Source organism: Malassezia sympodialis, genomic scaffold (genome assembly GCF_000349305.1).
Source record: "Malassezia sympodialis ATCC 42132 genomic scaffold, msy_sf_23, whole genome shotgun sequence".
In the NCBI taxonomy this organism is placed as follows: domain Eukaryota; kingdom Fungi; phylum Basidiomycota; class Malasseziomycetes; order Malasseziales; family Malasseziaceae; genus Malassezia; species Malassezia sympodialis.
The window spans coordinates 58,121-81,402 of record NW_017387821.1 but is presented as its reverse complement, the minus strand read 5'-3'; the positions used below and the strand labels follow the sequence as shown (position 1 = coordinate 81,402).

The 23,282-nt window shown below is 70.2% G+C and overlaps 14 protein-coding genes and 1 pseudogene across 15 annotated transcripts; 5 read left to right on the top strand and 10 right to left on the bottom strand.

The window, feature by feature from the left end:
- Positions 1-7: 7 nt before the first annotated feature.
- On the bottom strand, positions 8-1,257 carry MSY001_3310 (uncharacterized protein; the record flags this gene model as incomplete). Its single annotated transcript, XM_018885206.1, has 2 exons — positions 8-126; positions 150-1,257. 2 exons carry the CDS (start codon positions 1,255-1,257, stop codon positions 8-10), a joined length of 1,227 nt encoding a protein of 408 aa, XP_018741790.1.
- Positions 1,258-1,357: 100 nt separating this feature from the next.
- On the top strand, positions 1,358-1,816 carry MSY001_3309 (uncharacterized protein; the record flags this gene model as incomplete). The annotated part of the gene is made up of 4 exons (XM_018885205.1): positions 1,358-1,386; positions 1,437-1,557; positions 1,583-1,633; positions 1,658-1,816. The coding sequence occupies 4 exons, from the start codon at positions 1,358-1,360 to the stop codon at positions 1,814-1,816; spliced, it is 360 nt and encodes a 119-aa protein (XP_018741789.1).
- Positions 1,817-1,840: 24 nt separating this feature from the next.
- On the bottom strand, positions 1,841-2,325 carry MSY001_3308 (uncharacterized protein; the record flags this gene model as incomplete). Its single annotated transcript, XM_018885204.1, has 3 exons — positions 1,841-2,071; positions 2,095-2,161; positions 2,186-2,325. The coding sequence occupies 3 exons, from the start codon at positions 2,323-2,325 to the stop codon at positions 1,841-1,843; spliced, it is 438 nt and encodes a 145-aa protein (XP_018741788.1).
- A 31-nt stretch (positions 2,326-2,356) lies between these two features.
- Positions 2,357-4,198, bottom strand: MSY001_3307 (uncharacterized protein; the record flags this gene model as incomplete). Its single annotated transcript, XM_018885203.1, has 1 exon — positions 2,357-4,198. The coding sequence occupies one exon, from the start codon at positions 4,196-4,198 to the stop codon at positions 2,357-2,359; it is 1,842 nt and encodes a 613-aa protein (XP_018741787.1).
- Positions 4,199-4,264: 66 nt separating this feature from the next.
- MSY001_3306 (uncharacterized protein) lies at positions 4,265-5,491 on the top strand (the record flags this gene model as incomplete). The annotated part of the gene is made up of 1 exon (XM_018885202.1): positions 4,265-5,491. The coding sequence occupies one exon, from the start codon at positions 4,265-4,267 to the stop codon at positions 5,489-5,491; it is 1,227 nt and encodes a 408-aa protein (XP_018741786.1).
- A 10-nt stretch (positions 5,492-5,501) lies between these two features.
- Positions 5,502-7,628, bottom strand: MSY001_3305 (uncharacterized protein; the record flags this gene model as incomplete). Its single annotated transcript, XM_018885201.1, has 2 exons — positions 5,502-7,496; positions 7,593-7,628. 2 exons carry the CDS (start codon positions 7,626-7,628, stop codon positions 5,502-5,504), a joined length of 2,031 nt encoding a protein of 676 aa, XP_018741785.1.
- A 131-nt stretch (positions 7,629-7,759) lies between these two features.
- On the top strand, positions 7,760-8,254 carry MSY001_3304 (uncharacterized protein; the record flags this gene model as incomplete). Its single annotated transcript, XM_018885200.1, has 1 exon — positions 7,760-8,254. The coding sequence occupies one exon, from the start codon at positions 7,760-7,762 to the stop codon at positions 8,252-8,254; it is 495 nt and encodes a 164-aa protein (XP_018741784.1).
- Positions 8,255-9,141: 887 nt separating this feature from the next.
- Positions 9,142-9,651, top strand: MSY001_3303 (uncharacterized protein; the record flags this gene model as incomplete). The annotated part of the gene is made up of 1 exon (XM_018885199.1): positions 9,142-9,651. One exon carries the CDS (start codon positions 9,142-9,144, stop codon positions 9,649-9,651), a length of 510 nt encoding a protein of 169 aa, XP_018741783.1.
- Positions 9,652-9,901: 250 nt separating this feature from the next.
- Positions 9,902-11,050, bottom strand: MSY001_3302 (uncharacterized protein; the record flags this gene model as incomplete). The annotated part of the gene is made up of 1 exon (XM_018885198.1): positions 9,902-11,050. The coding sequence occupies one exon, from the start codon at positions 11,048-11,050 to the stop codon at positions 9,902-9,904; it is 1,149 nt and encodes a 382-aa protein (XP_018741782.1).
- Positions 11,051-11,097: 47 nt separating this feature from the next.
- On the bottom strand, positions 11,098-11,755 carry MSY001_3301 (uncharacterized protein; the record flags this gene model as incomplete). The annotated part of the gene is made up of 3 exons (XM_018885196.1): positions 11,098-11,319; positions 11,343-11,457; positions 11,481-11,755. 3 exons carry the CDS (start codon positions 11,753-11,755, stop codon positions 11,098-11,100), a joined length of 612 nt encoding a protein of 203 aa, XP_018741781.1.
- A 34-nt stretch (positions 11,756-11,789) lies between these two features.
- Positions 11,790-16,354, bottom strand: EXG1.1 (Exo-B-1,3-glucanase (GH 5 family)-like protein; the record flags this gene model as incomplete). The annotated part of the gene is made up of 2 exons (XM_018885195.1): positions 11,790-14,973; positions 15,003-16,354. 2 exons carry the CDS (start codon positions 16,352-16,354, stop codon positions 11,790-11,792), a joined length of 4,536 nt encoding a protein of 1,511 aa, XP_018741780.1.
- A 240-nt stretch (positions 16,355-16,594) lies between these two features.
- Positions 16,595-19,102, top strand: MSY001_3299 (uncharacterized protein; the record flags this gene model as incomplete). Its single annotated transcript, XM_018885194.1, has 1 exon — positions 16,595-19,102. The coding sequence occupies one exon, from the start codon at positions 16,595-16,597 to the stop codon at positions 19,100-19,102; it is 2,508 nt and encodes an 835-aa protein (XP_018741779.1).
- Positions 19,103-19,111: 9 nt separating this feature from the next.
- MSY001_3298 (uncharacterized protein) lies at positions 19,112-19,987 on the bottom strand (the record flags this gene model as incomplete). Its single annotated transcript, XM_018885193.1, has 2 exons — positions 19,112-19,846; positions 19,970-19,987. 2 exons carry the CDS (start codon positions 19,985-19,987, stop codon positions 19,112-19,114), a joined length of 753 nt encoding a protein of 250 aa, XP_018741778.1.
- A 53-nt stretch (positions 19,988-20,040) lies between these two features.
- Positions 20,041-22,482, bottom strand: MSY001_3297 (annotated as a pseudogene). Its single transcript is given in 2 exon segments — positions 20,041-22,350; positions 22,360-22,482. Coding segments are annotated over 2 exon segments (2,433 nt in total).
- Positions 22,483-22,636: 154 nt separating this feature from the next.
- On the bottom strand, positions 22,637-23,269 carry MSY001_3296 (uncharacterized protein; the record flags this gene model as incomplete). Its single annotated transcript, XM_018885192.1, is given in 2 exon segments — positions 22,637-22,799; positions 22,815-23,269. 2 exon segments carry the CDS (start codon positions 23,267-23,269, stop codon positions 22,637-22,639), a joined length of 618 nt encoding a protein of 205 aa, XP_018741777.1.
- Positions 23,270-23,282: the final 13 nt, after the last annotated feature.

Here is a 23,282-nt window from a genome sequence, read left to right as displayed (position 1 = left end):
CATGGTATCATGCCGCTCCGCCAGGGAGGATGCGCTCACGCGCAGGGTCCTCGTGCGCAAAGCCCTGCAGGCGCTCTGCCGTGGGACGCGCCGGCCCATCCCGTGGATGCCGAAAATAGCAGTTGGCTGTGTAAGTCGTGGATACGTACGCCGCGTGCATTCGTCGCCGTAGCGACAAGGTGTCGCGCTCCGCTGCGTGGGATGCATGTACACACAGTCCGCGCGCGTGCACCCCAGCCCAAAGCGGCACGGCGTAGACGACGTCTTGCCGGGTGGCGGCACAGGCTCGCCACTCGCGCTGTAGTGCGCATACGTGCAGGCCGGGTTCAGGCACTGTTGCTGGAAACGGCAGGGCGCCGGGCCCGGCGGCGGCGCTGAGCCGCGCGCCGTAATAAACGCCACCGCCGGGCTGACGTGGCTGAGCACACACTCCTTGTCGTCGCACGCACCGCCCTTCTCGCACGCATCCGCACGCAGTACGAGCGCCTGTGCATCCCCATCCTTGCCCGCATTCGCCGGCGAGGGGTGGCTGTATGGGCACAGCGGATTCGTGCATGCCAGCGACCAGCGGCACAGCGCCTCGTCCGTCGGCCGCGTCGGGAACGCCGCGGGATCGCGCGGCGGCGCCGGGGCCGTCGTAGTCACAGGCGGCCCATTGTCAGGCATCATCGGGTCTAGGCGCGAGAAGAGCGACGGCGCAGCGGCGCCGGCCATCGCGGCCATCGCCATGAACGGCAGCGGCATCGGCTCGGACGGCACAAACGGCGGCGCCCGGGGGTCGGGTATCCCTGCGCGGCCGAGCAGGCTGATAGACGCCGGCTTGGTCGGCTCCTTGGGCGTGCGGCCGGCCCGCCGCTTTTTCTCGCGGGCCTGATCGCGCTCGCCGCGCGCCGGCGCGCGTGTGCTGCGCTCTTCCCACCTGTCGTGTGCACGCGTCGCCGTGTCGCGCGGCGGGGGCGACGCGGAGCGCTCCCGCTCGGCGGCGGGCGCCGGCCGCGCAGCCTCGCCCTCGATCGCCACGCGCGCCTCGCTCCACAGCTGCTCCACGACGCGCGCATCGAGCCCCGAGCCCATGAGCTCGCGCAGCTCCTCGGCGATCATCTCGGGCCCCTTGCGGTTGGCGATCATGACCGTGACGTATTCGGCCATGACAGAGTCGTCCGCAGTGACCATGTCATGCTCGACAAGTACGCGCTGGATCGCGTCCTGCACGCGCGTGGCCTGCGGCGTGCCCAGCTCGAGCGACAGCGAAGCCATGGGCGGTCGCGGACGCCGTCGCCCGCCGCGGCGCCACCGACGAAGAACGTCACGTGATATAACCATCGCGGAGGGCGGCGGCGGCCTGGGTCCTGCTACGATGGTGCGTTGCGGGCGAGTGCTGACCGAGTAGCTGCCGTTGACGCTGCTGAATGCAGCGCAAGACAAGCCCATGGTAGGTGTCTCGTGCCTGACAGTCAGCTCGTGGAGCTGAAAAACAGCGAAACGTTCAACGGGCATCTGGTTGCCTGCGACAACTACATGAACATCACGCTGCGCGACGTATACCAGACGAGTGCGGTACGTGCGCCCCCCTGACGGCCAGAGTGGCGAGCAGTTTTGGAAGATGCCGGAGGTGTACATCAAGGGCAGCACGGTACGGTGGGAAGGCTTACCGCAGATCAAGTACTGCCGCGTGGTCGATACGCTGATCGACACGGTGCGCGAGGCCGAGGAGCAGGCGCGCAAGCAGCGGCAGCAGGCCGCCAGCCACGGCCACCGCGGGCGCCACGACGGCCACCGCGGCCGCGGCCACCGCGGTCCCCGCACGCGGACCTAGGCTAGATACCAGTAGTGGGCCTATCTAAAGCTCATCGTGGCGGGCGCCCGTCGTGGCGCCCGTGCGCGGGTCGCGGATCTGCAAGAGCTCCACGTCGAAGACGAGAGCGGCGTTCGGCGGGATCACACCGCCCGCGCCCGCAGCGCCGTACCCGAGGTGCGGGGGGATCTGCAGCTTGCGCTTCTCGCCCACGCACATGTCGCGCAGGCCCCTGTCCCAGCCCTGGATGACCATGCCCTGACCGAGGGTGAACGACTGCGTCAGCACACACTACGCACGAATGGCTGGTTGCGGTCCAGCGACGAGTCAAACTTCTTGCCGTCCCACAGGTAGCCCGAGTAGTGCCTGGCGTCAGCGCATGCGACCTACATCAGCAGCTCGTGGCCGTCGTGCGACTTGACGTCACACGTCGCCGGGCGCGCCTTGACACCAATACGCAGCTCCGTCGGCGGCTCCTTGGCCTGCACAAGCGCCAGCAGAGCGAGTAGGCACACGATCCAAACGTGCATCGTAGTACGGTGCCGCGGCGTCGCCGCGGGTCTATGTGGAGGCGGCCGCCACGCTGGCCAGCTCGGCGCCGACGAGCGCCGCGACGCGCTCGAGCTCGAGTGACATGCGCACGCCGATGCCCGTGGGCGTGCGGTGCAGGGGGAAGAAGGCGACCAGGTGGCTGGGCGCCTGGAGCGCGAACTGCGCCACGAGGCGGCGGTCCGCGCCGAGGTACAGCAGCACGCGGCCGCTGCACGGCGCCGCCGGCTCGTGGTCGTCGTGCACGACATCGAGGAGGCGCGCGAGCCACGCCTGTGCGTCGTGCATGCCTTCAAAGGGGCGCCAGTCGATGTGCACGTCGTATCCGTGCGTCGCGGGCGTGAGCACGGCGTGGAAGCGCGCGAGAAAGAGGGTATATCGGTAGAGCTCCCAGAGCGGCGCGGTCAGCGAGGCGCGCGGCGCCGGCGCCCGTGGCGCGACAGACGCGGCATGCGTGTGCCGCAGCGCCGTCAGCCGGACGGTCCAGCTGCGCAGCATACGCAGGCGCAGCCCGTGCAGGAGCATGGTCGCCCACATGGACTCGGTGCCCTGCTCCGCACGGGCCGCCGTGCCCCGCTCGTACGGCACCAGCTCAAACGAGACGGCCAGCGTGCTCGAGAGCGGCACGGTGATGCACGAGTCGGTGACCGTGCGTGGCAGCATGGCCGAGAGCGCGCCGGACTGCGCGGCCAGCTCGCGGAACAGCTCCGCGTCAACGGCGTCCCGCTGCGCATCGTACAGTTGTGCGTCGAGGTCGGTGCCCGGCACGGGCACAGCGTCAGCGTTCGTCCACACACGCTCGCCCGTGGCGGCATGCTCGCGGAGCTGCACACGCAGCCGGCGCCACGTGCGGTCCGGGAAGGCGAGCGGCTCGGACGACGTCGCGGTGTCGGCCCAGTACGCGAGCGTGCGCTGCAGCACGGGCACGGGCGCCTCGCTTGGGCCGTAGCCGATCCACGCATCGCGTGCGCCCTCGTCCTTGACCGCGCCATCCCCGTGCAGCACGGGCATGCCGAAGCCGTGCAGCGCACTGCCTGCCGTAGCCAGCTGGTCCAGGCGCTCCATGTCGACGAGGGGGCGGCCCGGCGTGAGCTTCCAGCCGCGCTTCTGGATGTGCAGCAGGGCGCGCCACCGCGCGCGCTCGGGCGCGAGGCACCGCTCCACGTCGTCCGCGCCCTGCGCGAGGATCGCGGCGGCCCCGTGCAGGCTCTCGCGCTTGCCCTGGATCACGCGCTGGCGCGTCGCGAGGGGCGGCGGCGGCGGCGGCTCGGCGTCCTCCGGCAGCGCCGTCTCCAGCGCGCTCAGCGAGAGCGACGGCGGCTCGAGAAAGTACTCGCTCTGGGCGGCGAGCACGGGGCCCACGTCGCCGCGTGCGTTCTGGATCAGCATGCCGAGCAGGTTCTGCGCCTGCTCCGCATGGAAGAGTGCGACTTCGAGCTGGTGCAGCATGTGGTCGCGCATCGGCACAAACTCGCTCTCGGCGATGCGGCCCAGCTTCGGAGGCGCCGCCGCGGCCGGCGCGGCCGGGGCGGCCGGCGGCGCGTACGCCGCGCGCAGGCGCGCGAGAGCGTCGAGCACGGGCTCCTCGTCCATCGGCGCCGCCTGCAACGCAGACGCACGCACGCGCCCAAAGTCGCCGCGCTCGGCCCACAGGCGCCGTCGGCGTGCGCGCGCCTCGTCGAGGAGCGACGGCGGCGGCGCGACGATGCGGCGCCCGTCGGCCTGCACATCGAGCGTCTCGCGCTCCGTCACGAGCGCAGGTGCGCCAGGCGGCGCACTGAGCATACCGTCGGGCGTGCCAGGTGCCACAGGCACGCACGCCACGCTGACGCCCACGCGTGCGGCGCCGGCCATGCTGGGAGACGGTAGCCCACGTGATGGGCACGCACCGCCGAGTCACAGGCGCACGCTCCTTCCGGCATGCGTGTGCAAGGCGTGGATGCAGAGGCGTGCGCGCTCGCGCGCGCCCACAAGCCGGCGCACTTTGTGCTGGAGCGTGTGGTGCGGCCGAACATCCTGGCTCTCGAGCCGTACCGCTGCGCGCGCGACGACTTCCAGGAGGGCGTCCTCCTGGATGCGAATGAGAATGCGATGGGCCCGGCGCTCGCGCCTGGCACCGCGTACGAGGCGCTGGACCTGCACCGGTACCCGGACCCGTCGCTGCATGAGGCGCGCGAGCGTGCGACGGCGCTGCGGGGCCTGCCGCACCCGGCGTACACGTTCCTCGGCGTCGGCAGCGACGAGGTGATCGACCTGATCCAGCGGTGCTTCGCGCGCCCCGGGCAGGACAAGATCCTGATCTGCCCGCCGACGTACGGCATGTACAAGGTGAGCGCGTCGATCAACGACATCGGGGTCGTGCAGGTGCCGCTCGTGACGGCGAACGGCGCGTTCCAGCTCGACACGCCGCGCGTCCAGGCGGCGCTGCGCGCGGACCCTGCGATCCGCCTCGTGTTCCTGTGCTCGCCGGGCAACCCGACCGGCACACTGCTCCCGCTGCGCGACGTGCAGCAGATCCTCGACACGCCCGAGTTCGGCGGCGTCGTGGTCGTCGACGAGGCGTACATCGACTTTGCCGCCGAGGAGCAGGCGCTGGGGCGCAAGCACGGCACGGAGCCGGTGTCGGCCGTGTCGCTCGTGCACGAGTACGCGAACGTGATCGTCGCGCAGACACTCAGCAAGTCGTTTGGCCTCGCCGGCGTGCGCCTCGGCCTGGCGTTCGCGCAGCCGCCGATCGTGCAGGTGCTGAACAACACCAAGGCCCCGTACAACATCTCGTCGCCGGCCGCGTACCTTGCGTCGCAGGCGCTCAGCGCCGAGGGCGTCGCGCGCATGCGCGCGAACGTGCACGCCCTCCTGGACGAGCGCGAGCGCCTGTGCCGCGCCCTCGCCCCGATCCCCGCGACGGGCGCCGTGCTGGGCAGCAACGACGCGAACTTTGTGCTCGTGCAGGTGCTCGACCGGCCCGGCGGCGTGCCCGACAGCCAGCGCGCCGCCCACGTCTACGAGACCATGGCGCGCCACCGCGGCCTGGTCGTCCGCAACCGCTCGTCCGAGCTCGGATGCGCGGGCTGCCTGCGCATCACGATCGGCACCGCCGACGAAAACGACCTGTGCATCGCCCTGCTCACCGAGCTGCTCGCATAGTGGTATCTACTTAGGCGAGGGCCCGCTCGGCCTCGCGCATCTCGAGCTCCGTACGTAGCTCCTCGTACACCTCCTGCGCCTCGGCGCGCTCCGCCGACAGGACGCGGTACTCGTCCTGCGCACGCGCCTCGACCGCCTGCAGCCGCGCGACCTCCGCCTGCAGCCGCCCGAGCCGCTCCGCACCGCTCGCCGGCTCCGACGCCGCGAGGCGCGCGAGCGCCTCGTGCGTGAGCAGCTGCTCCACCTGCTGCGCCGCCGCCGCGCGGATCTGCGTCGCCAGCCGACGCGACCGCGCCTCGTAGCCGCCCAGCAGCTTGCCGAGCGTCTTCTCGCTCTTGGCCGCCTGCGCGGCCACCTCCGTCAGGCGCGCACGCAGCTGCTCCTGCCGCGCAGCGGCACCACGCACCCGCTCCGCCGGCGGCACCGACGCATACGGCGCGGCATGCCCCGCAGGCGTCCACGCCGCGTGCACACGCAGCGCCGCGTCCAGCGGGGCAGTCGGCGCCGCCGCGGGGCACTGCGCGAGCTCCGCCTCGACCAGCGCGTGCGCCGCCGCGCGGCGCTCGTCCGCGATGGCCGGCAGCGTCGGCACGAGGCCGCCAGGGTACCGGCTGCCCGGCAGAGGAAACACGCGCGCGTCGTGCGCCATGAGCCGCGCCATCTCCTCGTCCACGAGGGCCTGTGCGGGCGGCGCCCCAGGGAGGCGCAGCGACTGCAGCAGCGCGAGCACGTCGCGCTCGTCCACGTGCGCAGGGCGCGGCAGCCCGCGGCGCACGACCTGCGTCCGCTGCGCATACTCGCGCTCGCGCGCTTCGGCGGCGAGCTCGGCATCGCGCGCATCGCGCAGGGTCGCGTCCTCCGTCCGTGGCGGCGCGTCGGCCGCCGGCGCCGCCGGCGGCGCCTCGACGACGAGCTCAAAGTCNGGCGGCATCGGCGCATTCTCGCCGCCGAGGAGCGGCGTCTGCGCGACGGTGCGGCTGTGCAGCTCGCGCGCCTCGCGCACGAGCGCGTCCGCGTCGTGGCCCGAGGGCGTCGGTGCGGCGGCGCCCTGCTCGAGCGGCGCATAGTGCGCGAGGAGGCCCTCTGTCGCCGCGCCGTCGTCCGTCTCGACGAGGGCGCGCGCCGCCTCGCTTGCGTGGCCGAGCTTGACGATCTGCTCGAGCTCGCGCTCGCCGACCTGGGCGTCCGGCAGGGCGAGTTTTCGCCGCTTGGTGACCTGCTCGGCCTCGCGCAGGCGCCGGAGTGCCTCCTCGTGGCGCGCCGGCTTGTTCAGCGCGCGCTCGCGCTTGCGCTTCGCCTCCTCCTCGCTCTGGCGGAGGCCGGGGTCCATCTGCTGGAGGGTGCGGCGCATGGGCTCCTCGTACACCTTCGCGGCCTCCTCGGTCGTGTCGTAGAAGCCGGGGAGCGGCTGCTTCTCGAACGGGATCTCGGCGTTGTAGTCCATGCCCGGCTTCTTGTCCTTGCCCTTGGCGAGGAGGCCCGCGGCGCGGAGCTCGCGGCGCTTCTGCAGCGTCGACAGGCGGCGTGCCTCGTCGAGTGCGCGCTCGCGCGCCTTGCGCTTCGCCTTCTTGCCCTCGGTGTTGGCGAGACGCGCGCGCGCCTCGGAGAGCATCTCCTTCTCGTCCTCGTCCATGTCGACCGGGTCGGGCTTCGCGGGCCGCGACTCGGGGTCGGGGTCAATCTCGCCGGGGCGCAGCTTCAGGACCTGGTCCGCGCTGGGCGCGGCCTCGGAGCCGGGGCCAGCGAGCGCGAGCTCCGAGCTCTGCGCGTCGGCGTCGTCGAGCAGCTGCTGGTACCGCTCGAGGCACTGCGTCGCCGTGCGCCCGACGATCGGCGCGATCGTGCGCCACTGCGTCGGCATGAGCTTCGCCATGTGCAGCAGCTTCTCGTCTTCCTCGCGCGACCACTCGATCTTCTTGATCGACGGGTCGAGCCACTCGTACCAGCGCGCCTTGCACTGCTTCGGCGTCTTGCGCACGAGCAGGGACGAAATTCGCGCCCATTGCTGTGGTCAGTCGCGTGCACGCACATTCAGGCCGTATTTCGACACGGCCGCCTTGAGAATCTCATCTTCCGTCTGCGGTCAGCGGTGCGCACGTACATTCTTCCACACGCCGCCCTTGACGACGCGACCCATGGCGGCGGCGTGCAAAGCGACGGCGGACGAGCGCCACGTGATCAGCCCGGGCGCCCGCCCCTTCCCTCATGACCAGCCTGGGCGAGACGCGGCGCGTGTGCCGTGTGCGGCTGCCGAACCTGCCGCTGGCGATGCGATCGAATGCGCGTGCGATGGGTGTCTACGCGGCTGGGGCTCTGTTTGCCGCCGGCTGGTGGATCTTCTTCGATGCGTGCGTGCGCTCCGCGCACGCGCAGCGCGCGGCGCCGGGCGAGGCGGCGCCGCCGGTGGCCATCAAGTTTGACGACTGGGCGCCCGGCCTGTGCACGATGGCCGGCCTGGTCATCGTGAACCTGGTGGACAAGCAGCACCTCTTCGACGACGGCGCCCTCGGCGACTGGGCGCACGACCCGGTCCTGTGGCGCGCACGTACCTGGCTGTTTGTCGGCTTTGCGTGCCTCGCGGGCGGCATGGCCGGCAGCCTGGCCGTGCTCATCATCAAGTACATGCTCAACGAGCACGCGGTGGGCTACGTCGAGCTGGGCGTCGCGGGCGTCCTGCAGAACGTCGCGATGATGGCCTGTGCCATGGTGCTGTGGTTCAGCCAGCGCACCGAGAGCGACTATGAATACAACCTCACCCTGTAGATACCCGCGCTAGGGCCGGGGCGTAGAGAGCGCCCGTAGCGCCTGCTCCACCTCCCATGCATCGTCCCAGTCCGAGCGGAAGCTCGCAGGCGACACGGACCGCGCCTGCGGCGATCGCGCGCTGGACACACGCGGCGACCACGCGGGGCCGTCGCGGCCAGGCGACGAGCGCCGAAGCGCCGACGGCGAGGACAGGCGCGCGGAAAACGGCGTCGGCGTCGACGTCGGTCGCCCAAGGCCGAGCGCCGACGTCGCAGGGCCGGGCGTGGCACTCGCCACGGGCGCGGGCGTCGGAGGAGCGCGGGTCGCGTGGAAGGGCGAGGTGCGCAGGTGCGCCGGGNGAGAGCCTCGCCGACGGACGCGGGCGCCGACGTGTCGCTGGGCGGCTCCGTGGCGGGCGCGGGGGGCAGCGCGACGCGCAGGGCGGCCTCGCCCGCATTGAGGAGAAACACAAAGGTGAGCGCCATGCGCAGCCAGAGCAGCACCGAGTCGAGCACTTCGTCGGCGCCGGCCGGAACGCCATCGATCAGCATGAGCCAGTCGGTCAGCATGTAATATACGTCGACGCTGCGGGGCCACAGCGTGCCGACCCCCCAGAGGGCCGCGAGGCCGCCCACATTCCACGCGATGCGGCGCCGCGCGGTCGCGAGCGACATGCGCGTGTGCGGCGGCGCCTTGGCGGGGGGCGCCCTGGCCGGCGTGGGCGCAGGCGCCGTCGTTGCTGGCGAAGAGGCAGGCCACCGCACGGCAGGCGGGGCGCTGGCGCGACTGGGTGTCCCCGTCGCCGCGGTCGCCATGGGGACGATGGGCGAGGGCGGGCGGCGGGCAGGTCGTCTCACGTGATACGTGTTGTTCTCGCGGCGCGCCGCACGTCCGCACGACGCACGATGGGCGAGGCGAACCCGCTCGCGAGCTTGTCGCCGCTGCAGATCAAGCAGCTGCAGCGAGTCTTCTACGCTCTGGACAAGGACCTGGATGGGCGCGTAAGTGAGGCGAATGTCGCGGATGTGCTGGGGCATCTCGGTACGTGTACGCTGCTGACGCCAGGGTCGACGGACGCCGAGGCGGAGGCGCACGCGTGTTTTGCGGATGCGCCTGCGACGCTCGAGATGATGAGCTTTCTCACGCACATGGCGCGCATTCTCGCGCGCGTGGGCGACGCGCACTCGCTGGCTGAGGCGTTTGCGAGCTTTGACGAGAAGGACGAGGGTATGATCGACCGCCGCGACCTGCACGAGATCCTCGGGCACGACCCTGCGCTGATCGCGGCATGGGAGGTGCCTGCGTTTATGGACCGTGCGCAGAAACGCTTCGACTACCGGAAACGTGTGTATGGTCTACTAACGCCAGTGGTAACGACGCTCGGCATGTGTGCCTGGTCGGATGTGAGCGCGTAGTGGCGCTACGCGTCCTCGACGTGCTCGCCGCCGTCGAGACCGAAGCGGCGCTTGACCATGCTGGGGTGAGTGTAGCGTACGTACGCGATCTCGTCCAGGTCGCCCGTGTTCTTTGTGAGGTCGTCGCTGATCTTGACGGCCGGGCGCCCATTGATCGAGTAGAGCTTGATGACCAGGTTGAGCGCGGGGCTCGGGCCCTCGTCCGAGACGCGCACAAAGTCGTTCGTCATGTGTGTGCCGATGCCTGGCGTCAGTGGGGCAGCGTACCAAAGCCGGCCTGGATGCCGTGCTGCTGCGCCAGCTCCTGGAGCGCCACGCAGCGCGGGACAGTGAGGCCGTCGCTGAACACGATCAGCTTCGTCGCGGGGTCGATGCCGATCTGGCGGTACATCGCGACGGCGCGCTCGACGAACGCGGTGCTGTCGCCGGAGTCCTGCCGCAGGCCGCGCCAGTCGCGCAAGATCTGCTTGCCGCGCTCGTCGGCGAGCAGGTCCTCCCAGAACACCTTCGTGCTGAACGTGTCCGTGAGCGCGATTGTCAGGTTGTTGCTCGGGCTCGTGGGCGTGAACGCGGGCGGGCAGTACACCTGCTCCCACAGCTCGAGCGCCGTGCGGTTGCTGTGGTCGTAGCCCCGTAGCGCGGCGATGCCCATCGTCCACTCGTGCGCGATCGTGCCGTTCGGCGGGATCCCGTACTTGCGCGCAAGCAGGATATTGCTCGTGCCGAGCAGGCGCCCGGCGTCCGGGTCGCCGCTCGCCACGGCCTCCTGGTGCGCCTGCAGGAGGCCCGCGACGACGACGTCCTGCGCAGCGTACGAGCGGCGGCGGCGCGTGCCAAACTCGCTCAGCTTGATGCCGTGCCGGAAGAGCTCCTGGCCCTTCGCATACGCGCGCTCGCGCTGGCCTTGGAGAGACCAGTCCACGTCGCACACGGCAAAGTACGCCTCGCTGATGATCGCCATGATCGGCACCTCGTACAGGATCACGTCGCGCCACAGGCCGGAGATCTCGATATGCAGCGAGCCCTGCTTCGCCTGGACGGGCGTGAGCGTGAGGCGCACCTGCTCGGCGGGCCGCAGCTGGAACTGCCGCAGAAAGCTCAGGTACGGCTCGCGGAAGTACGGGCAGGCCTGGCGGAGCCAGTCAATCTCCTCAGGCGTGAACCGCAGTGTGCCGAGGTCTGTGTGAGCGCCGCGCACGTACGCTGGATGGCCGCCTCGATCGCCTCGATGCAGGCCTCGCTGAACAGGGCGCCCGGCGTGCGGACAGTGAGGCGGTCTGTGTGAGTCGGCGAGCGTACACGTCACTTCTGCCGTCGGGAAGTGCTGCAGGACGGCCTGCTGCATCGTCAGCTTGTACAGGTCCGTGTCCAGCAGCGACGACAGCGCGATATGGACCATGGTCGTGGGGGGGAGCTAAATGGACGAATTCGGCGCAGGCGCCTCCACTATGCACGGGAAACCTCGACGGCCTGGTACGCCGTGCGCAGCGCGGGCTCGAGGGCCTCTGCGAACGACTCGGGCAGCGTGCCGACGCGCCGCGCTTCCATGAGCATCGCTGACGTACCGGGCGACCCGCCAAACACGCAGTGGCTCGGTACGACCGTGTGGGGGGCGAGTACGGCGCCGTCGAGGATCTGCGCGCCGTCACGCACGATGCAGAAGCGCCCCTGCTGTCAGCCGCGCAACGTACGACGATGCACCGCTCGCCGATATCGACGTGGCTGCCGATCTGCGCGGCTTCCACGACCGAGTGCGCGCCGATGCGCACATAGTCGCCGATGCGCATGGGAAAGTACGAAAACACGCTGGGTCAGCCACCACCACACACCCCTGGTACGTCTTGGCTGGCGGGCGCAGCGTGCTGCCTTCGCCAATGCACACGTAGCGCCCGGTCGCGAGCGCGACGGACCCCGACGCCGGCGTGCGCGGCGGCCGCGTCAGGTCGCCACGCAGCACGGCGCGGTGCTCGATGAGGCACTTGCCGCCCAGCACAATGTTCGAGGCACCATAGATGGCACACCGGCGCGAGATCTTGTTGCCTGTCGACGCTGTGCGGATGTACTCGCCGGGCGGCGCCTCGGGCGGCGCGGCGGCGCGTGGCATGGCGCCAAGGTCCACCTCCACCTGTGGCTACGGGCTACAGCAGCTGGGAAGGATGGCGCAGCGCGTGCATATCGCCGACCGACGAGCGCGCGTCGAAGAACACGGAGTGGCGCGGCGACGAGTGCGGCGACGGGCCGCGCTCCACGTCGCCTGCGAGGCCCAGGTTCCAGTGCGTCTGGGCATACCCATCGAACGACATTTCGAGCACCGGCAGCGGCGCCCGCGGCGTCGCGTGCTCGATCGGCCCGTTCGGGTCGGGGTACACGGACCGCGGGGGGTGCGGCGTCGACAGGGACTCATCCAGGAGGCTGTGCGCCGTGGCCATCGTGCTGATGTCGGCGCCGAGGGGCGGCAGGGCCTTTTTCGGCGTCTCGGGCAGCGCGTGGTCGAGCGGGCCGGCGAACGCGTCGGCGTCGCTGTGCGCCCACAGCACCGCGTGGGAGGCCGCGGTCCCGGGGCCCAGGCTCGAGCTCGTGGCGGCCGGCGAGCCGTGCATGTCGGGGAAGCGCGCGCTGGACGCCGAGCTCGCGCTCTTCGGCGTCATGGCGCTCGGCAGGTACAGCGTGCAGTACTGCTCGAGCTGCTCCGCCGTGACGCGGTAGAACGACGCCTGCACCTGCGAGAGCGCGAGCACGCAGTGCTGCAGCACCAGGTCGAGGCCCCGCAGCAGTGCGGGGATCTCGTCGACGAGCTGCATATGCATCGAGAGGAACGCCGTCGCGCCGTCGCTGGGCGGCACGCCCGCGCGGCGCGTGCGCTCCGCGAGGTACCTGCGGTACTCGGCCTCCTTCGCGCTGCGGTTCAGCACGACCATCTTGGGGCGCTCCACGAGCTGCAGCGCGGCGCGGATCTTGGCGTGCACCGCGCGCTCCACGGAGCGCTCGAGCTGCTCGCACGCCTGCCCGAGGAGCCGGTGCTCGACGAGGAGGCGCAGCTGCGCGAGGCTCTCGAGCGCCGCGCGGTGCTCGTGCCCGCCGCCCTCGTACACGGCCATCCACGCGAGGACGACAAGCAGCTCGGCGCGGTACATCTCGCGCACGCGCGCGGTCCACGCCGCGCAGTACTGCGCGAGGCGCTCGAGCTGCTGCTCCGCCGCCTCCAGGCGCGCGACGAGCGCGAAGTAGTGCGCCTCGTCGCTCGTCAGCGGCCCCTCGCTCGTGGGCGACCGCGCCTTGCGCAGCGCGCTGCCCGTGACGGGCCGGCGGAACGCGGCGCGCGGCGCGGACAGCGGCTCGAACCCGTGCTGGCCGACGACGTCCATGCGCTTCTTGCTCTCGTTGATGCGGTCCGCGACGCCCTGGATCTGCGCGAGCGCCTGCTGCAGCGCCGCATACTCGGGGTCGTCGCTGCTCGTCTGCGCCAGGATCGACTGCAGGAACAGGGGGTACTTGAGCACGCGCTGCACCGGCTTGATCAGGAGCGACGGCAGGTCCCACGCACTCGTGTACGGCCGCGCCATCTCGTCGCACTCGTGCAGGAACCGCGCGGCCGCGGCCCGTTTCGCCGCGACGTCCGCGAGCCGCGCCACGGCCGCCTCGTGCCGCGCGCAGTAGAGCGCAAAGGCCTGCTCAATCGCGCTCATCTTGTCCAGAAACACGCTGCTCACCGTGCGCTGCGCGCGCGCTGCCGCCACGAGCAGCCCACTCATCTCCACGGCGAGCGCATAGCACGGGCCCAGCCCCGCAAAGATCACATGAATGTCCGTGACGCTCAGCGGCGGCGCGCGCGCCGGGCTCCCCGGCGCGCGCAAGGGCCGCGCGCCCCCGCTGCCCGGCGCGTCCTCGCGCTCCGACGAGAGGCTCGAGAGGCTGCGGGGCAGCATGTCCGGGGACGCGTGCGTCGACGCGTGCGGGCTGCTCACCGCGCCCTGCGGGAGCGGCCGCAGCCCCGCGCGCCGCCGCGCGTGGGCGAGGTATATGTTCTGCACGATGCCCAGGTCCGACGCATACGTCTGCTCCGTGCTGGCCAGCTCGTTGAGCAGGTGCTGCCGCTGCCGGCGGCCCGGCGACGCTTCGGCGACAAAGACCGACGGCGCAGCAGAGACGGGCGTCGCGTACGGATTGGGCATCTCGGGCAGGTCCTGCATCGGCGCGAGGCGCGGCGACTTTTCGATAGGCGTGGGCGGCCGCACCACGGGCGACACACGCAGGCGCGGCCGCCGCGCACGCGCCTCCTCTTCGTCTGCGCTGCGGAAGAGCCGCCGGATATTCGAGTTGCTGCGCTTCGCGTGGGGCGCGGGCGCAGGCTCACGGCCCATCGCCTCCGCGTCCGCGATCGTCGGCGACGGGCCCGCGGAAGGCGGCGGCTCGGGCGTCGCGCGCGAGCGCCGCCCGCCAAGCAGCGACGAGCTGATACGCCGCCGCAGTGACGGCGGCGCGGGCGACAGCCTCGAGCGGCCAGGCTCGGCGGGCCGCCCCGCCCAGGGCGCCGCGCCCGAGTCGGGCGTGCCGCGGTCCTCCGCCTCGGAGAGCGACAGCTCGCTGATCTTTGGGCTGTGCAGCTCGTGCAGCGCCGTCGACGACAGGCTGAGGCCCAGGCCCGCGGACGGCGGCGGCGAGAGCGACGGCGCGCGCCAGCCCTCGCCCTCGTGCCACTCGGGCACGGGCGGCGTCGGCAGGTCGCGCGCCCACGCCGTGGCCGCACGCCCGTCGTCCCGGGCGCGGTGGAGGGCATGGGCATGGTGCGCTGTGCGCTGTCGGATGCGCTCCAGTGCGTCCGGGAGCGGCTGGGGCGACTCGGAGCGGAGGCGCGGCGTGGAGCGGACCTCGCGGAGGCGCGGCGCCGCTTGCGTGGCGGGCGAGATCGGGGGCGCGGTGCCTGCGTAGGACACGGACGGGGTATGGGCCTCGGCGCTCGGCGACGGCGTGTGGGCAGGCGGCGACATGAGGAGGGGCGACATGTCGTCGCGCAGGTATGGTATATCGGAGCCCAAGTCGACGGGGCTCATCAGCGGCACGCCTAGCGAGGGCCGCGTAGCGCGCGCTGTGGCGGTCGCCGGAGGCGCTGTGGGCGCCACAGGGCGGTCCAGGCGCTGCACGGGCGGGCGGTCAGGCGGCCGCGACGCCACCGCATACGCAGCAGTCCGCGGCGCATCCGTAGCGCGCGCGGCGGGGGGCACCGCGCGAGCGTGCATGGCCGCGGGTGACAGGCGCGAGCGATGCGAGACGCTCGCGGGTGGTGCCACGTGACTCGTGCGGCGGTGCTCGTCCAGGTCGTGACTATCGAGAGCGCGAGCGCTCAGCGCTACGAGCAGTGGTACTCCAGGTTCGCCGGGTTGCGGGGGATCCAGCCGTTCTGCACACCCGCGCGGTAGCTCCACTCGTCCGCACTGTGGTTCTCGACCTTCCACGTCCACATGATCCAGCCGACGCCGGCGGAGTAGGCGTCCGCCTGGATGTGGAAGTTCTTCTTCAAGTTCGCCTTGAAGCCGTCGGAGAACTGGTTGGCGTTGCCGGTGCGGCCGTCGCAGCTGCCGCGGCGCGTCGAGCCGGGGAACGTGCCGTCGTAGCGGTGGCCGAGGAAGCGGCCATTCAGGCCGGGCGCGCAGTCGGTGAACGAGGGCGACCACTCGCCGATGAGCATGTACAGGTGCTGGTTCGCCTTGGCGAAGCCGCCCTTGAGGCTGCAGTAGTAGCCGATGCGCTCGTCCTGCGACATTGCGATCGACGGCGGGTCGAACAGGCGGTACACGTGCGTGTCGATCATCACCTGCTGGTACTTGGGCACGGAGAACTTGTCGTTCCAAAAGTCGCTCTGCGCGGGGTTCTGGAACACGTCGCCAATGATCACAACGAGCTCCGAGTCGCCGTCGTGGCGGCGCACGGTGTTGTAGCCGCGCTTGTACTGGCCGTAAATCTGGTTTGCGTCGCCATTCGGCTCGTTCACGATCGAGATACCCGTCACAGCGGGGTACTCGTTCTTCGCAAACTCGGCGGCGAGCGTGTCGAGGATCTCGAGCCAGCGGCCCTCCTCCTTGTCGTTGCCGAGCCAGTTCGTGTGGTTCGTGTGGCCGCCGTGGTCGTACGGGTTCGCGCCACCCGGCACCGTGTGCAGCTCAATGATCATCTTCAGGCCGTGCTTGTTCGCCCAGTGCGCGGCCTGCTTCAGCTTGTCAAACTGGTTCAGCTTGATGTACGGCTCGCCCGGCCACGTGCGGATGCCCCAGTACGGGAACGGCACACGCACATGGTTCAGGTTGTACGACGCGATCTCGGCAAAGTCGTCTTCAGTGATAAAGTTGTCGTAGTGGTCCTGCAGGATCTGCACCGCCTTGTTGCGCGGCGTGTACGTCGCGAACGACCACTCGTCAATGACGCGGTTGTCGCCCGTCTTTTTGTACAGCGACGGCGTAATGAAGTTTTCCAACACGAGCCAGCCACCAATGCCGACGCCACGCACCTTGTCCCGGCCGTAGTTGAAGCGCAGCTTGGACGTGGCGCGCGACGCCAACACCTCGTGGCGCTCTTCCTGCTCGGCCGCACGCAGGTCGCGCACATCGTGGTGCCGCACCAGGAGAGGGTTGCGCTCGATGCCTTGCGCCAGCGCCATCGAGACCAGCAGGACAGCGGAGAGGATCGAAAAGAATGTATGGCCCACCATGTCAAACGAGAGGAGGTCGCCGAAGCAAGGATAGAGGCGTGGGGTGGGGATGTGTTTGCTGCGACGCCGCTGACGCGTGCCTGCTCCACCGCTGCACCGAGGAGGCACGCATATCCATCCTGCAGGCCATGCAGACACGTACATATGTCCGCCGGCCATGCAGCGCGGATCATGCACGCTGAGTCAGCATGACCGCCGCGCCTTGGCGTATGTGGAGGGCACCACCGCTCGCGACGCACCATGGCACTGGGCGGCCGGGCGTGGCTCGTCGGGGCGGTGGCGTGGGCATGCCTCCTGCTCGGTGCGCTTGCCCAGGGCCCCGACACTCCGCCCGTGCTGAGCACAGTGCGGCATTCGCGCGCATCCCAGGTCAAGGCGCGCACCGCGTGGCCCGATAGCGCCTCGACACTCATGTGCGTGCAGGCCCGATCGCCCCGGGGGGGGCCGTCCGACACGTCGATCTCGGTGCCGTCCGACCCGCGGTACACGCTCATCAGTGACGACTTGCTGCTGTGTGAGGTCCCATCCATGGGCGAGGGCACAGGCCACCCGAAAATGTATGCACTGCTGGGCACCGTCGTCGTGCCGGGCGGGGCGCCCCTGACCGTGCCTGAGGCGCACACGGGTGCCGCACCTGTGGCACCACGACCGTCGCTTGACGATGGCCACGCGCATGCGCCCGCCGGCGGCGCCGAGCGCGCCGAGCCACCAGGCGGCGGCGATCCACTCTTGAGCTTTGACGAGTGGAAGCAGCAGCACCTCGAGTCGGTGCGCAAGTCGCGCAAGCTCGAGCGCGAGCGCAAGCACGAGAAGGCAGAGAGCACCGTGAACGAGACCCAGGCGGATGAGGCGCCGTCGATGCCGCTCGCGCCCCCTGCACCTCACGCCACACCCAATACCACGCTGCCAGCGGCCGAGCAGGTCCTGCTGCGTGCCATGGCCGCCGAGCCGGAGCCGCCTGTGATTCTGGCACTGGAGGACGCCAGCGCGCAGCTTGCTGAGCTCAAGCACCGGTGGAACTATGCGTCGCTCGACTGTGCGGCCGTGCTGCACCAGGCGAATCCCTCAGCCAAGTTTCCCTCGGCCATCCTGAGCGAGAAAAAAGACCGCTACATGCTGTCGCCCTGCCCCCATGCTGCGCGGACGGGCGAAAAGGAGATGGCACCCGAGCGGCAGTTTGTCATTGTCGAGCTGTGCCAGCAGATCCGCGTCGATACCCTCGTGCTGGCGAACCTGGAGTTCTTCAGCAGCATCTTCAAAGTGTTCTCGGTGCGTGTGTCGCGCACGCTGCACGCGCCCGAGACCGAGTGGAAATCACTCGGCCTCTTCCGCGCGCGCAACGTGCGCGGTCCGCAGGTGTTTCAGCTGCACAGTGCGCCCGCCTCGTACTACCGGTTCCTGCGCATCGACTTTCTCGAGCACTACGGCAACGAGTACTATTGTCCTATCAGCTTGCTGCGTGTGTATGGCCGCAACGAGCGTGAAGACGCCGACGAGGACATCCTCGACGAGCTTCAGGCGATGGACGACGAGGAGGCCGAGTCGGACGCCGACGCGGCCTCGGCCGCCGACGCGGGCGCCAGAGAGGCGATACCCAGCGCCTCCCTGCGGTTCTGGGAGCACGTGTGTATTCCCGAGCCCTTTCCCGGCGTGCGCCTGCCCGAATGTGGGGCAGAGGACGCGCCCCGTGCGCCGAAAGCGGCACGCGACGCGCCGCGCGCCGCGGCGCCGACGTCGGCCGCGAGCACCGAGCGTGCGTCCGCGCCGCTCACGGCCCGGCCGACGACGACGGCGTCTGCCACGTCGGAGGCGCCGCTCCCGACGAGCGCGAGCCGTGCGACGTCGGCGCCGCTCGCGACCAGCGATGCGCCCGTGTCTAGTACGGCCACCGCGCGGCCGTCGGCCGTGAATGGCACGGCCGAGGAGCCGGACGCGCGCAAAGGCCCGGACGCCCGCGCCAAGGCGGCCAAGGCGGACAAGGCCAAGGCGGCCGAGACCAAGCCGGCCGGCAGCGAGTCGATATACCGCACCATTACGAAGCGGCTTTCGGCGCTGGAGGCGAATACGAGTCTCAGCATGCAGTTCCTGCAGCTGAACAGTGGGCAAATGCGCGATAAGATCGCCAAGCTGGAGCTCGTGCAAGAGACGCGCCTGGCCGAGCTGCTGGCCGAGCTGAACGCGACGCAGACGCAGCGCATGGAGCACCACATGGCGCAGTACCACCTGGCCCTGCAGCATGCGCTTGCCACGATCGAGTCGCAGCGGCGGCGGGCCGAGGCGGAGCGCACCGCGCTCCTTGCGCGGGTCGAGCGCCTGTCGATGGAGATGCGCACCGAGAAGCGGTGGAGTGCCGCGCAGCTGGTGCTGCTGCTCATGGTGCTGCTGATCACCGCGCTCACACGCGGCTCACGCGAGGTGCAGCGCGGCGACGGTGCGCCGTGGCGGATCACGATGCCGCCGCGCGAAGCGCCTCCGCTGTTCCAGACGCCCATGTCGCCGCCTGCGGAGGATGAGCAGGACGAGGATGCGCCTGTTTCGCGGGCGGAGACCGGGGCTGCGCGTGTGCCGCCGCGGCCTGTGGCCTCGCTCAAGTATCCGCGGCGCACCTGGGCGTCGACGCCGTCGCCTCGGGGCGTCGTGCGGCGTGGGCGCACGCCGCGGCGGCCCGATGGGCGACGGGCGTCGGTCCCGGGCGTGACGTGGCGGCCCGCGTCGGTCTCGAGTTCGCGAGACGATGAGAGTGAGTAGTATGTACAGTTATACGGACGATGCGCTTGGCGCGTCCTGGGTGGGCCGCGGCACGCGGAGGGGCTCCTCGTACAGCGCCTCGTAGCCGGCCATGAGGCCGAACAGGAGAAAGAGGGCAGCGCCGCCCAGTGTCAGGTGGCGAAGGCTGAGGTGCCGGGCTAGGAGGGCGCCGGCCACTACGGCCACGACGATGCAGGCGAGGTGCGCGAGGGAGGTGCCGATCGCGACGATCGCGACGCGGTGCGTCGCGGCGAGGGCCATGGTTGTGATCTGACTGCGATCGCCCCACTCGCCGAGGAACGAGAGGAGGAAGGCCTGCGAGAACACTGGACTGACGAGCAGGCCACAGAGGTTGCGGGCGCCCTCGACGGCGGTGCCGCGCCGCGGCTCGTGGCGCTCCGTCGCCGGGGCGTCGGTGTCGGCGCGCTCCAGCCGCTCGAGCTCGTGGTCCTCTTCGTCCGCGCAAATGTCGTCCTGGGCCTCCTTCCACTCCTCGTCCATCTCGTCGCCGGTCATGTGCAGGCCCTGGTACAGCGCGACGAGGCCAAAGCCGACAAAGAGGGCGGCCGAGATCCAGTGGGCCATGCGCTGCGAGAGGAGCGCCGGGAGCAGGGCGCCCAGGAAGCTCGACAGTGTCGACATGCAGATCATCGCGAGCCAGCAGCCCCAGAACACGGTCGTGGGCGAGTGCCGCATCGCGAGGATCGCGCACGTCAGGAAGGTCTTGTCGCCGAGCTCGCTAAACTGCGGTCAGCCACGTACACGCACGGCCGTGATGGAAAAGCTCTTGGCGAGGCCATGGGCGTCGTCCCACGTAAGATGCCAGCGCGCAGCGGGCAGGTACGCCCACGCGTGCGCGATGCTCACTGCGTCGCCGCTGGCCATGGTCAGGCGCGAGGCGGTGGCGCGGCGCGAGGCGAGGCGACCACGTGATATAGCTACAGATGCTCCGGCGACGCGCGCATGGGTATCGCCTCGTCGAACGCCGGCATGGAGCTCGCGCGTGTGTGCGTGCGCCGCATGGTCGGGCGGCGGCTGATGCTGGAGGTGCGGCCATATAGGTCGTCGCTTGTGCTGACTCGGCGCGGCGCGTCCTGGCGCGTGTCGTGGTGCTCGATGTCGGTGGGCAGCATGACAGCGCGATCGATGGCGTTCGGCAGGTTGCGGTGGCGGCCACGGAGCATGACGGCGATAGTGACGAGCTTGGACAGGACGGTCATGTCGCCGGCGAGCGATGTCGGCTTGCCGTTCGACGCGCCGGTGCTCAGGCCGACGGTGCCGTAGGCGGACACTTCTTCGTACACGATGTTGAAGATGTTCATGGAGGGAAACTGGCCCGAGGTGATCTTGGTTTTCTCCGCGAGACACACGATCCAGATCACGAGAATGAGCCACCAGAGGTCGTACGCGAGCTGCTTGCGAACGTGCACGGACAGGAAGCGGCCCCACACGACGCGCCCCTCTGGCGACTCGAATCCGACGTCGCTGCCGTCCTCGTCCTCATTGTCGGCGACAAAGATGCTGCGGTTCTCGTACACGTTCGTGCTGCGCACCGCCATCATGACCGGGAACGCGGCAATGTACATCATCAGCATCTCCAGGAGCTGCTCGGCCGGCGCGAGGTCCACGATCGAGAAGATCTGCATGCCCGAGGAACGCGTCGAGACGGACTGGAAGAGCGACGCAAGCACCCACGTGCCGTTGCTGGCAAAGGCGTGGCGCAGGTCCAGGTCGCACACCATGAGCATGAACCAGTCGAACACGTTGAGCACGAGCAGCACGAAGAGCAGGAACCACGTGTTCTCCGCAGGGAATAGATACAGAAAGCAGCGGCGGGGGTGGTCCAGCAGAAAGCGCAGCGTCTCGTACGTGCGCGAGCGGCGCGACACACAGCGGCTCAGCAGCCAGATGACGAAGCGCAGCATGATGGGGAAGCCCGTGTTGCCCACGAGGATGAGCGCCATGGCGGGCAAGATCACCATGTAGCTGCTCGTCAAGCCGCCGCCCATGCTGTTGTCCGAGAGCATCAGGCCCGTATTGGTCATGGCGCTCACAGTCATGAAGATCGAGAACCACGTCGGGTTGTGCGGCGGCTTGGGCTGCTCCTCCAGCACCGCGCGGTACGCCGTGGCGGCCGGCGACGACATGTAGGGCGCGACGAGCAGGATCACCACACTCACGCACACGAACCAGTACACGGGGACCAGCCACGCCAGCATGTTCAGCGCGCGGTACTCGACGCCACCCAGCTCGTTGCGCTGCGCCAGGGTGAGGTTGTGGAAGTGCGAGTTGCCCGTGACCGTCGCGTCAAACGTCAGGTACGGCGCGAACTGCCGGCCGTGGGCGTGCTCGAGGTCGTCGTCCGTGCGCGCCGGCTGCATCGTCGTCATCGTGCGCACGGCCGGCACCGTCAGGCGCTCGCGCATGCGCGACACATGCAGGAGCGAGACGAGGTAGTCCCACGGCGACGGGAAGCCACCCAGGCCCCGGTCGCGCTTCACCGTGAGCGTGCGGCGCAGCGCAGCGCCGGGCAGCTCATACAGCTGCGTGTTCTGCCGGCGCGACTCGGTCTCGTCCCTGTCCCTGTCCCTGACCGCGTCCAGGTCCTCCGCGTCCGCCGCGAGCGTGTGCGCATGCACGGACAGCGGCAGCCCTTCCACGTCGTTCGCGTGCCCGAGCGCCGGCGGGTCCGTGTTGGCCCGTGCGATCTCCGGCGACTCGTCCACCTGCGCGGGCGGCAGCTCGCGCAGCGCCTCTGGCGCCTCTGGCGCCTCTGGCGCCTCCAAGCGCACCGTCTCCGTCGGCTCAGCAGGCGCCGACGGCGACTGCAGGATGCCGGGCAGCGGGGCGTCCGTGCCGGGCACGGGGTGCTCGACCCTGGTGTGCTGGCCCATCGGGTTCACATGCACGGCGGGGCCCTGCACGCGGTGGATCATGCCCGCATGCAGCTTGGGACGCGTCTTTTTCGGCTCGCCTTTTTCGTGGGGCGCCTGGCCCGGCCCCGGCGGCGCGCCGTGGTCGCCGAGGCCGAACCAGCGGCGAACTCGCGACCACTCGGCGTCGCGCTCCTGGTGGTGGCGCACCTCGGCGTCCCGGATCCGCGCCTGCATCGTCTTGCTGCGTTCCAGCTCCCTGTCGAAGTGCTTCCGGAAAAAGTGTCGGCGCACGAGCACGGTCGTCGTGCTGACAATGACCAGGTTCCCCCCGAACATGAGGAAAAATAGGATCACCTGCTGCCACACTGTCAGCTGACTTACGGGGTATGTGACCAGGCCCGTCATCGTCACGGCGGAGAAGGCGAGGAACAAACAGTCGACGTACGGCACGTAGTGGTCCCTGGGGTTCGAGGCGTACAGCATGGCCGACCAGAACATGCCCATGACGAAAAAGTACAGCAAGTGCACACGGAAATAGTTGAGGTATACATGGCAGAATCGCTGTACAGGCGCCACCAGCCTGCCCCAGCCGCCCCTACGGAGTTTCATACAGCCTCACGGCGGTCCGACACGCGCCGCCCCGTGTGTGCTCACGTGACTACGTCGACCCCGGGCGCGCGTCGTTCGTCTCGCGCGCGCGGGGGTGGTCGGCGGCGCGCGGGGCGGCCTCGTACACGATCTGCGCGGGGCCGCTGCGCTGCGCGACGCGCGCCTCGCCCCGGAAACCCAGGAACGAGAGGCGCGTGCGCGCGCCGCCGAGGCTGCCGGGGATGTACAGCGTGAGCGCCTGCACGTCGGGGAACCGCGCCGCAAGCAGCGGGATCTCGACGACCTCGGACGTCTCGGGGACCGACGTGAGCTTCTGCGTCGGCGGCGGCGACTCGTCGGCGGCGTCGTCAAAGTCGAGCGACTCGGCGTTCTTGTACAGGTGCACGGCGCGCGGCGTCGCGCCCCCCGGGCCACTGCGCAGCAGCAGCGCCCGCACGCGCACACTGCCCGTGAACGGCACAGTGATCAGCAGCTCGTCGTCGACGTCCGACTCGAGCACGTGCGTCTCGTCGAGGCGCGCATCGTACGGCTTGACGACCCGCGCGGCGGACCCCGCCTCGCGCTCGTTCAGGGCGGTGATCCTGTCACGGTCCACGGCAAGGTACAGCAGGTCCTGCTGCCCCTCCCCCGGCTTCACATGGTCTGCATCGTCGTGGCGGTGCTCGTGGCTGCACCCGGCCATGGTGGCGGAAGAC